The sequence below is a fragment of the Lytechinus variegatus genome, chromosome 2 (assembly GCF_018143015.1).
Source record: "Lytechinus variegatus isolate NC3 chromosome 2, Lvar_3.0, whole genome shotgun sequence".
Lineage (NCBI taxonomy): Eukaryota > Metazoa > Echinodermata > Echinoidea > Temnopleuroida > Toxopneustidae > Lytechinus > Lytechinus variegatus.
In genome coordinates this window covers 21607528-21620787 of record NC_054741.1, presented here as the reverse complement: position 1 = coordinate 21620787, position 13260 = coordinate 21607528, and the positions used below count along the sequence as shown (strand labels likewise).

The 13260-nt window shown below is 33.5% G+C and overlaps 1 protein-coding gene across 2 annotated transcripts in view; it reads right to left on the bottom strand.

Moving 5' to 3' along the window:
* LOC121407561 (ankyrin repeat domain-containing protein 12-like) overlaps positions 1-11403 on the bottom strand; it is a 28083-nt gene extending 16680 nt beyond the window's left edge. For both annotated transcript variants that reach the window (XM_041598699.1, XM_041598700.1), the window contains exons 1-2: positions 11146-11403; positions 3162-3508 (exon numbers count right to left, since the gene is read on the bottom strand). In XM_041598699.1, coding sequence (XP_041454633.1) covers positions 3162-3191 — 30 coding nt within the window. In that variant the 5' untranslated portion in view covers positions 3192-3508; positions 11146-11403. The remainder of the gene's footprint in view (positions 1-3161; positions 3509-11145) is intronic.
* Between the last annotated feature and the right edge of the window lie 1857 nt (positions 11404-13260).

Here is a 13260-nt window from a genome sequence, read left to right as displayed (position 1 = left end):
ATGAACATGTCATAGTGATGATTAAAAAAACACTACTGTAAATAATATGACCAAGTTTGCCCCCCCCAAAAAAAAACAGAAAAAAGAGGGGGGGGGGGGGAATGCTCAGACAGGCAGAATGCCTCTGGCATTCTCACCTGCATTGCGAAATTCAATATTAAGCAGTAGTATTGATTTTGTGAGTTGCGTGACAATGCAATATCAAACATTTTGTCTTTACTTTTGCTTTTTGAGCTTCAACTATAAAATTATATCAAACTATGTCAAATATTCATTCATACATGTGGAGGCAAACAAAAAAAAAAAACAAGTTCTTGGCAACAAAGATAGTACAGAATAAGAAAATTAATGGATGGATTTGATCAAACTTAAAAAATATTCTACTTTAGGTGTAAACATCAACATTTAATGTACCTACTTGACCTGAGATGACCTTTTAGCTGAGTTTGTAATACATGTACATTCATAATATTTGTGATATCAAGTATTCATCTCACATCAGAATTTAAAAAACAATCCAACCCAAATAAAATGTTGTTTTTAGATTAAAAAGAAATATCTGACAAGTAGACAGGTAACAATTTGTACATTGGACAAATTATAAGTTCTGATTTTTTTTTTTAAATTGTAAAAAGTGGTAGTTTACAAGACCCAATGACCATGGTCAGGGAGACCAAATCACCCACATTGGTGATGACATAGTGATGTATATGTAAGTCAAGGGCTACTCTTCCATTTAATAATGAAAAAATAATTAATGATGGACTTTAAATTTTCCAGTTTCATATGAAATGAACAAAATTCTAGTAGTATTGTCCCCAACCCTCATGAAAGACCTAACGAGAAGCAAAGGGTGATAAATGCTTGATGTACATGTAGGTCATATTTAATGCTCCTCTTCCATAACTTCCTATTTATTATTCCACTCCAGTAAAATGGTAAACATATTACATAGTTAAAAGGGAAATGGTAAGAGGAAACTTGCTGGTTGAGGCTTTTCCTTCGTGTGAATAACAAATAACAGATGGTTTTGTTTTCACTTTTAAAGGGAGAAGTTTGAACAAATTAGATGCGTAAAACAGGTCTGATCGCAGCCCCAAATTCTTTGATAGGATACCCAAATTTCTAAAAATTTCAATTCCAATTTGCTACCCCTCCTACCCGCGGACCATAATAATAATGTCTCTGATAGACCTAGGCAATATGGCGAACCCGACTCTCAAATTTTGCTGAAAATTTAGAGTTATAGGCCTATGGGTCAGTGAAACTGAAAGTTTGAAATAACTTTGAAGTTTATAAACATAATGGATACATGAAGCACTGAGGAAAAGATGCAACCATAAAAACCGAAATAAGATACTTTGTAAAGTACATTCAGTACACATGATATCACTACCACCTCTCATCTTGTGCACAATATTCTTTTACACTAATGTAAAATGAATGCACAATATTATTTTACACTGGTGTAAAATGAATAAATAAAAAAATGGAAAGAATTTCTGATTTTCAAGTGGTATTTCACTTCTTTAATAAATTACAGTCCAACCAAGTCCACCCAAAGAAAAATGTTGATCTGAATCAATAGAGAAAGATCAAACATGCATAAAATCCGCATATTCCATTGTTTGTGCCATGGTACAATTGAAATCACTATAATGAATTTGGGCCATTAGGTCAACAGTATACATGGTAATATCGTATACGTAAAATGGGTTCAAAGAACCAAACATAAGACCACCAAAGTATTCTATTTGTAAAATATATATGTAGACCTACATGTACATGTATGAAATGATTCTCGTCAATAATCAGTATTTTGCTGAACAATATGTAAAACAAGCTAAAAATGCTGTTGGGTTGACTGGTCTTCTTCCAAGCAATATACACATCATCATTATGTGCTATTATCAATGTCGGTGGTTTGTAATTCAGGTTTTAAATCATTTCACAGAATTCCAATTTCCATAACATAAACTGCCACCGTTTGTCAAAACTTCAGTTTTGTATTTTATTTTGTACAAAGTTAACTATGATTTCCATGCAAAATTACTGATTATTGCCATTGCTCAAATTCAGCTTTAAACATGAGGGGGAAAAGGTTAGTGCTCATCAATAAACAGTCAATTAGCCAATATGAAAAATATTCATGATGCAACATTTTAACTTCAGACCATTCACATTTAATATGGCATTACTGATTTAGGTTGTAACTAAATGTGAGCAGGCTTGCAAAGTTATCTATTCATCAGAAATGACAATCAATCAATGGCACAACCAACACTAATGAGCTTTTCCATGAAAGACGGAGGATAGCAAACAGCTTGGCTTATTATCTCAATAATCATCAATGAGAATACTTGATGCTACATGTATGTACATGTATATGGGGTGATGCAATGAGCAGGTGTGGCATAGATCCAATGAGTAATTACTACAAGCGAGCAAGATGAGATTTTCTGGAAAGATCACATGACAATATCAATTCTACTCAACATCTTGTAACCTTTGAACTTGAGGGGGAAAAAGAAGCTAACATTGAGAATTTTCAGAAAGCACTTTGACTTTCCACAGAAAAAACACAAATGTACCATCTCCAATAAGATCAGGGAAGAAATTACATGGGGGCTGGGCCGAATTAGCCCCTTATACCGTTTTTAGTAGATCGTGATATTTTTGTCCGCACCAGGCCTTACATGTAGTTTCACTCAGCCTGATTTTACACATTGAATGAAAAGCCAAATTTACATTAAAAAAAACTATTGGAAACAGCTTTATATTTTTACCTAAATCAACACAATTTTCAAAATCCTGTAACTTTTAATTTCTTTTTTTTAAAGTTTTTGATTAAAGTTTGAGTTTTTGTGGATGCACCATTTTCATTAATGAATAATGACTTTATCCTAAGGATATCCCTTCAAATATATAGGCCTACATTATAAAACAATAAAATAAATTTCTTTAAAAAGATATCAAAAGAACGCCTCAGTGAGTACACGTAAATCTGTAAATCATATTTTAATAGATAAAAATAAACAATTTAAGTTAAAAAATAAGTGCAAAATATCTGTAAATTTTATTTAAACTAATTTAAATATGAACAATGATAGCTGAATGAGAACGTGAATATTTAACAATGATAAGTGGAAACATTATCTTACCTTTTTATGAGGAGACGCTTTCTCCGCCATGCTGTCTTCCAATCCCGACACTGCATTTAAATCCACAGTGTGGTAGCGAGTCAGTTTGAAGCCGGAACGAACCGTGGTGTCAAGACAACGGCTGAAGAGCCTCCCTACCCGGTGATAGCTAGCTGGTTAGCTAGCGAGCTGCCAGCCCTCTAGCTATCGCGCTCCCACAGAATCACCCGAATAGTTCAGGAAGGCAATGGCTCCTCAGTCGTTAAACAAGATTTAATTCCAGATTGGTATCCAAGTATTAAAGATGAAGATAAGTGTAATCCAACGAGTTTGATGGCAGTTCTTGTCACTGGTTCATTTGAAGATCACTGAAAATTAAAGGTGAAAATGAATAGAACATTATTGAAAGGGTGCATGATAATGTCTGTTGTTCATCCTGAGAGTAAAAAAAACAAAACATGGGGACCCAGAAGTCCTCAAGTTTATAATTGAGTTAAAGATAAATTCCAGTTGTGATAACGATCTCAAAATGACTTTTTACAGAATCTAATATAATGACCACCCAAGTGTCTGTTTGTATGAATAAAAAATATGTGCCAAAGGATTCTGGAAGAAATTTTGTAATTGCTGAGAAATAAGCAAAATAAGCGCGGATTCGGTCACTTCCGTCTGGTCTTTATCCCAGCAATAATAATACACTGTCCCACGTGTGCCTATCTGTGTTGGTGATCTTCAGTGTGAACATTTTTCAGCGTAGATTTCAAGATTTTACAAAGTTCAGTTTATGTTACTGTACCAGATCTAGATCCTCGATGATATACAGTACTGACAATTACGCCTGGTTTTACAGACTTTCTCATGAAATCAGTGTTTACTGCAACTACTGGCATTTCTCTTTAAAAGTAAATTAACAAAGATAATTAGTGAAATCTCTAATATGTAGTGTATACAAGCACGTAGGCCTATATGCACTTGCATTGCAGTATGCATTATCAAATAATTCAGAGAATTCAATACAGAGGAATATCATAATTTTTCATAAACAGAATAGGCCTAAATATTCAATTCTGATCATGTTCCCACTCCCAGGAATTCACTTTTTCTCTTTTTTTTCAGTCTCTCCTAGCCAAATATTTCTTATCACACTTGCATTGCTACAAAAAAATCCTAGTGCATGAATTTAAAAAATATTTCATCAATCGGATATTGCAGATATTACATGTTAAAGTAAACACATTGTAGTCCTTCATCAATACCGTCTCAGCAAATAAAAGAAAATAGTTATTCTTTTAAGAAACATGTCAGATAATAGAATCAACAATTCCACCAATGTAGTCAATTGCTATGTACATCTGCCCTCCACTTTTCCATTTTGGAATACATGTAATTGCAATCATGCTTTCTTATTGTAATGATAGTGCAAATAAATTTTATGAAGCAGTTTTTATTTATTGGAGAAAAAAAGGTGGTAGGCCACATGTAACATCAGAATTTTGAAGGTTTTATGACCTACAGGTATGGTTAACAGCAGGAAAATGGTAAATAACGGCAATAATAAACAGTGACATCACACCACGGGACTTGGCAAAGAGCCAAAACGTGGTTTATTATGCCAATGTGTAGGTGAGTACTAGTAATTTGAGAAAACTGTCAGAATTCATGAGTTGTTGGGGGTCAGGCTAATATATACAGTTGTTCAGTTGTTTTGGTTCAAAATTGTCCCAGCTATAAATCAGATACACCTGCAATAGCTGGAGGCCCATAAGTGAATATACATGTACAATGTATGCACCATGCTCAATGGGGTTGACCTGTGAGTGACCTTCTGCAAGGGACGGTCTCAACATATCAGTTATCAACTATCCCAATAGAATGGACACTAATCAAATATCATTGGGGTTAATTGGTAGGACTTTATGGTCATGTAAAATATGAGGATATCCCTAAACTGATTATAGCTTGATCAAAATTATAGTCAGCTTTCTTGGTCCACTGAACTTTGCACACCTCCATATTCTAATACACAACCAATGGAGAAGAGGCAAACCAAGGAGCTTGGGCAAACATTGCTGAAAAATGGCCTGTATTTAATAAATACAGGACCTTGTAGTAGAAGCGACAAGTAAATGTATCGTATGATTAATTCATATAGAATAAAGGCCTATATGTGGTCATGTAGGCCTATAGATTTTTGTCTTTTGAAGAGAACAATCCTATGCAGAGCAAAATGATAACCTACAAAAACATGTTGTTCAAACCGGCACTGTCCAGCCATGTATTTTGCATTAATTTATTGCTTTATCTTCCTTCAAAATATAGGGCCTATTTCCTGCAGCCAGCTTTTCCTGGGGGGGCCACTTCCATTCACGAGTGGATACCATGCGCGACCATGGGGTCTCGAAAAGCACCCTAAACACGTAATTTCCATATTCTGAAAATGCACCCCTTAACAAGTATTGGCGTGTGAAACCCTACCCTTAACAAGTATTGGAAACAAAACGATACTCTTGGCAAATATTCCCTGAAATGAACCCCTAAACAAGTACAGGAATGTTTTATTGTTACGGGTCCTTTGATTGTCGGCTTTACCTTTTTAGTTTAGTACGACCCCACCTTCTACACCTCGTGCAAATAGGACTCTAAACACGTAGTGTTGGGGCAAAAAGGACATCCTTTATAAAACATTTTAATTTTGTTTTATCATCCCCGCAAATTCGACCCTAAACACGTAATTTTCCTAGCGAAATAGATACCCTTTTTTCCTTATTTTTGTGTTTTTGACACCCTTTTCACGTTACGTACGTAACGTGCCCTATCGTGAAAAGGACATCCTTTTTACGTGTTTTTTTGGTCGCGCATGGTATCCACTCGTCAATGTAAGTGGCCCCCCGGGCAGCTTTTCCATTAGAAATGTAACGTGTTGTGAGTACATGCATGTTACAATGGGCTTACAGCTTACTTTCTAAAGATATCTTCAGTATTTCTTTCTTATTTTGCATATTCATGTATTTACAATGTTTGATCCTTCAGCGATGACAATATATTTCAGAGGCAAAAATAATATCAATGCTAGAGTGGATGATAAAACAAATTTACTAACAAAATAACATGAGTACTTGGTAAATAAATATATATATATATATATATATACATATACATAGTGTGGATTATTTCAGAACTATCAAACACAATATCTACATGTATCACCATCATGCAGACAACTTGAGATGGATTCACGAAGCGTTTAATGGGATCCTGTTGCAGATTTAAGACTTTTTGTATTGCGTAAGCCTATACCCCCAATGGTGCGAATAAGAACAAATGCCAAAATCAATGAACAGACATGAACATTGATAGAGTGATGGAAGAAAAAAACAAACAGAGCTCCAGAATTTTGTTGCTCTGCTGTGGTCCTTTATTTGTTTTTCCCTCCCACACATCCCCTCTCTCCTAATCAGGCAATGATTAGGAGGACCATAGACCAACACATTCTGAACAACCATGTAGATAATCAGCTTTTCTTATGAGCATACACAATTAATCAGATCCCCATGCACATAAATGTACTGTACATGGATTTTACAATAAGCGGTTTATTTTCCTTTGTTTCAATGCCAATTCCTAACAACATCACCAACTCGTCTACTATCATTTGGTCAACCATAAGTTCGTTTAATAAGGCCACGGTCTAATTGCCATTTCGTCCACTAACCATTTCATCTAATTACCAGTTGGTCCAATAGCCATTAGGTCCATGCCATTTGGTCTAATTAGACTAGTGTTAGATTTAATTAGTGTTAATAGTGCAAAATGAATGAAAATTAAATGAACATTAATTACACCAAATGGTAATGAGACAAAAGTGGCATAGACTGGTGATGAAGCGATGATTGGACCAAATGGTTATTGGACCATCTTAGATGAAATGTTGATGGACAGAATGGCATTAGACTAAAATTAAGGCAGACCATGTGGTGAGTGGAAGAGTTGGCAGTGGACAAAGCATAGACAGAGTAAATTTGATAATAATAATTTTAGAAATTCTAATTTAGAAAATTAGAATTTTATCAGAAATGATAAAATAAATTTTATCATTTCTGCTTTGCTTGAATAATAGACCTTTGTGATTTTCTGTACACAATTCAAATGAATAATCCTTCGAAATAAAAAATAAAATCCTCACTGCCTATCAATGATTATTTCCAATATAAAAAAAACTAACATAATAATACTAAAAAAAAGATAGATCAAAATGACCATTCTCTTGATTTAAATATGTGTCTGACCGATAAGATTTGACAAAGTCAACCAAATTCCTGGCAGATAATTTGGTGATTTTGACAATTATTCTCGGTCAGACACATATTAACCAAGTCCAAGAGATTGGTCATTTTGACCAATGGATTATCTCCCAAGTGATTCAGAAATTACTTGTGTGATGTTGACTTACTTTACACTGAAATTATCATTCCCTTATGTAGGTCTTTTTTTTTAATCTGAAACAAACCCTATAGATACAACAAAACACAAGCATATGTAGCATACTTGTAAAAGTAGTCACTTTTCATATTACTACTGTTCATATGTAACATTAAACACAAGAGCTAAATTTCACAACATAACTGCATCCATGTTTGTACTTTTTTGGTAAACCATATTATGAGTTTTGTAATTAAAAAGAGAAGTTATTCCTAAAAACAGACAGATGCATGGAACAGTACATCATGTCAAAATATTGAGTATCATGCACACTGATAATTAAAAAAAAAGGACGAGGTGTGATATTTCATAGAGTTGCAAATTGGTATTGATTTACAAACAACTTTGCCAAAATAAACATTAAATTTCCATCAGAATTGCCTCACTCTGCACATAGTTTTCCAAAACTGTTATATACTGGTATGTCATATATTTAACATGCATGCTTTTAGTTAGCACTAAGGGGGGGGGGGGTAAATTTAATTCCCATGTTAAGCCCCTAACTGTAGTTACATAGTAGTATGAATACAGTGCATCATGTGACTTGTATCCTCTTCTATTATACTGCCATAATATCACATGTAGACAAAGGCAATCAATAGAATAGGACATACATGTAGATAGGTTATGTAACTGCTATTCAAACTTCATCTCCTGTAGGGACATAAAAGAATTGTATGCCCCTATAGAAATTGAACTATGGGGAAGAATTAATGAGAGTACTTGTGGTGGATGGAATGACGTGGAAGATTTCACAATAACACTATGGATGATCACAATATGGTCTATACCCTAATGATGACTCAAGATGAGAGCGATGATACTGAATTTATATGTATCTAGCACTGAAAAATATTTAAAACATAATGTGCACATGATGACATTATATTAATAAATCAAATTTTCTTGGACTGAAATCCACTGCCCAAAAATAATTTATTTCAGTTGATTTCACAGACTTCAGTTTCAATGCTAATGTAATAACAAAAATATATAACAAAAGTAATGATACTAAGTACAGCTACAATAGTAACTAAAAAAATAACAGCAACATGGTGATAATACATGTAGGGTATAATCATTAATTATGATAAACAAATAATACAACTTATTCAATAAAAATGGTTCTCAATTTCACTTCTGTAGTAAATTTTGAATAGATGCACTATTATCTATGATAGATTATTATGTATTTAGTAATTATATGAAAAGACAGAACGAATAGCATTTGATTATTATTACTTTTTTCTTGTTTTTTTTACATAAATTCTGTCCACCCCCCCCCCCTCCCCTATCTCTCTTTCTCCAGCTCCAAGAAATATCACAAAAAAATTAGAAAGGAGAGTACCGTTTTCCTTCTCTCCTGCAATACCTTGACAGAATGAAGAAAACAAAATCAGATTAACAATTTTCTTCTTTTCTTTTTTATCTGTCGGTGGAAGTAGTGCAAAATGGTTCTTTCCTGTGGCTCCAAGATGAATCATTCCCTGTACAGCATGTGTATGTGAGCTTGGAGTATTTTGAAACTAGACTTCCTGATTCAATCATCGAGAATTGGCTTAATCATACACCAACCTCTCATCACATCGCAAAGATGGAATCATTCTTTTCTTAAATATTAAATATTGTTTATAAGTTTGCACAACTTTTGATTTATTACAAAAATATTTTAACTACTGCACATGGATCATACAATGTTGTCCTAAAATGATTTAGATATGATCAATCATACAAAAAATAATGTGCAACGAAGTAGAATCAATTATAAAAGTAAAAAAAAAAAAAAATCATGATACCCTGTAAAGTCTGGGTAATAACTAGGAACATTAAATCCTATCCCACATGCCCCACACCCCTAAAAATGGAATAGGGAACAAATTTGTTATTCTTTAATTTCAAATATTTATTTGCAGATGAATTTGTTGTAAGGCTGCAGAATTCAAAATGTTATAAAAATATTTTACCTGATCTTAGAATATATCTATATTAACCTCATAAATTTTACTACATATAGGCCTATTAAACATTGAGATTTTTGCTTTAACTCTTATCTATGACAAAGATTAAAGCTGGTGTTTTCTAATCTATCAAACGAAAACAAAACATGGAAGCTGAAACTACAGTTTGCACATATCCTATTTCAGCCCACAAATTGCAGTTTCAAATGATCTTGATATGAAAATAATGATAAAATGTAAGCATATCTACATGTATGCTATTTATATTCATTGCTCTACAGACAAGATCAGGAAAGACTTGACCGATAGAATAAATCTTAGTAATTTCAGTCAATATAACAATTTAAAAAAATGAGCAAGCACATTAATCAATAGAAAAAAAAACTTAGGCATGTACATGATAATTAGGATAATTCTAAAGTATCCTAAAAAGTGTAATAGAATAGTGTGCATATGAAATACAACAACACTCGTTACATATAAAACCTTGATAAAAGCTTCATTTAGATGTAGGCCTACAGTACTCTGAAATATGAAATCTGCCATCACTTTAATATATATTTTTTTTTAACAAACAAGTACACACCTAGTAACCAATAATGCATATAGCATTTCCATTTATTTGAAAACAAGATAAAAGAGTATTGTAGATTAAATGCTTTGCTCATGGGCATAAGTGCCGCGGCCGGGGCTCGAACCCCGGACTTTTCACGTATAGCCAGGCGCCTTAGACCACTCGGCCACGGCACCTCTATGGATAATTCTCCTGGTAATCTTTATCCATTTCCCAAGATCCTCAATAATTCATGTTAGTTAATTCATGTACATGTATGTAAGGAAACATTTCTTTATTCATTAATTTTGAATAAGAAATGAATCCATTGTGTTCATCAAACTGGGCATCTTGAATGAATAATAATAAAATATGTTGCTTCAAATTTAAATTCACTGGACATAAGGCATGCAGATACGAGTCAAGTATTTTTTGTAATATACAGAAAAATAATATCAATAGTTCCAGCATTAAAATGCATACAAAAAACAAGAAATTGGAACGCATTTTACGAATGATTAAAACATTTAACGCCATGAACTACATGTATGTTACAGTACCAGTGATCAGGGCAAATGTTCCAAACATAGGAAAGAGATCTGTCAATAAAATTCACATTATATTCACATAATTTTGAAAAATGCTTAAATTTAAACTAAAAACATTATGTAATAAATATGTAACATTGTTTCCAGTTGGCATGGTTGGTAAATTACACATTTTGAATTATTTAAAGAGATAAATCATTTAGAAAAAAAAATACTAGAATTAAAATTTATAAGTGAATTAATTCAATCTGAATAATAACAAACAAACAAACACATGTAAACAAATCATAATTCAACATCAGATAAATAAATAAACATTATTTCCACCCACACATGCCACTGAGCAGCATGGCACGGAAAAAATACAAAAATTTACAATTAAATTCAAAGCTCAAATAATGAAAGGCGAATTTCATCATGTGTGTGGCACAACAACGATAATCTATTACTGTGATTATAATTCTTACCTTTGGAAAACATTCTGGTTTGGGCTGCAATGAAATATTTACTCCCCCAGATCCTGATCTGCACATCACACCACATTTGAAATGAAATGCAAGGAGAGCCAGGGATGGTTGCTACCAATGCACTCAATGCATACAGAGAGAGCTCTAGCCTGAGAGCATGCATCACACACTCACACACAGAACACACACACACTCCATGCAAGAGTACTGAGTCATGGCAGTGTGCTCATATTGCATAGTCCTTCCTTCTTCTTTCTATCGTTCGTTCGTTCGTTCAATCAAGCTTGAGGGCCTCGCTCTTTTTTCCTGACTTGCTAATAATAATCCTCACAACATGTGACCGTTCTAATGCCTGTGTATTCAGAATACTCCCTGTACCAGGCTACCTTGCTTCGCTACACACAGTCAATGCTTTGCATTGACCCGATTGACAGAGAAGGGATAGAGAGAATAAAAGAAAGAAGAAGAAGAGAATGGGGGAAAATCCATCACCCATGCAACTCCTGGGGAGTAGCTCTATTATCATGACATACAGTAGAAAAGAGTGTGTCTGAATTTGGAATCCTGTGTGTACAGTGTGGGGGTGTGTTTGTTTGAAAGATATGGAGAGGGAGGGAAGAGATACAGAGAGAAAAGATGGGGAGAATGAGACAGAAAAAGCTTTTGTTGTTGACAAACCACAATCTTTTGTTCGCTCAGATAAAAGACCCAGGGGGACTTCGGACTTTGCAGATAAGATCAATTGTCATCAAAATCTAAATGAGATAGGGTATGCTTTCAGTTAAATGCTGTTGGGAATGTATTGTTCTGTAAAAAGAGGGAAGATGCTTTATGATCAGACTTTGAAAAAATAGTGTTTTGTTGCTGATGACAACTATTAAATTGGAAATCTCTTGATTTTATTGTATTTTGTCTGGGGAAAATATTAGACATATCAAGAATTCAGATGGGAAGAATAATTGCTCTTCAAATATGTTCACACAAATTTACCATATGTTACATTTCATAACTACAATGATCATATCCATGTAATTCATAATAAGATAGTTGTACTACATGTAGGTCCATTGTAAAATACGTGGAGGCTTACTGCATGAAAATATCTTACTTTTACTATGAAAACAAGGAAATTCAGACGAACTAAGTTTACAGATATACATGTAGTCATAGGCCTATCCATATGCGTATGTAGAGTGAATAGACTTTTTTCGTGCACTTTTGAAAAAAATAGCAATTAACTTTCAGTTTCATATTGACAATTACAGAATCCAAACAGTTCAAGATCAATTTTACGTAAAATGATTGTCATTTCCCAATACACATGAGCAATGAAATATAAAAATTAAGGACCCGAACTTCATTAAAAAGTTGAGTATGAAGATAATGATGAACGCAACTAAGTTTGGAACTAAAATCGTAACAAAAGCCTGATCAGACCCTAAAATGTAAAGCGGAAACTTTCCATATTCCTACCAAGGTCAGTCATGATAAGAATACAAGGGGACTATTAACACAAATTTGTCTTTAGTTTGGGGAAATAAAAACATTCACTTTCAAGATAATTTTTTTTAATTCATCATAAAAACATGTTGGCACTACACCGTAAATCAGATGTGTGAAAAATGCAATCAAATTTTAAAAAATGGGTTCCCTATAAATACTTTTGTCTGATCTCTCTATTGCGAAGACCCACTTTTCACTTACGTTCAAGTATGGTATGGGAAGAAAATTTCAGGATAAGATCTTTGTTTAGGCCTACAGCAAAAAATATTCAATTACTCTAATCAGATAAGTGTTCAGCGCACACATCTTCTTCAAAAGCATGCAGCGTGCATACAGAACAGGCAAATTTCAGTTGTTTACAAGTAAAATTTACGGAAAATGTATTGTAAATTAATGAGTTTGATTTGTGGAATTGGAAACGCTTATACCTTGGTTTTTGAAAAGTATTAAACCATTGGGCCTATAGCATAATATTTTCAAAACTCTCGTGAAAAACAGATCTCAATAATTAGCTCTCTCAAGAAAATATTCGTTCATAATTCAGTCTTTACCAGATATACATCCTCGCTTTACATTTTGAAAGGGATATCGGATAATCGATATTACATATTG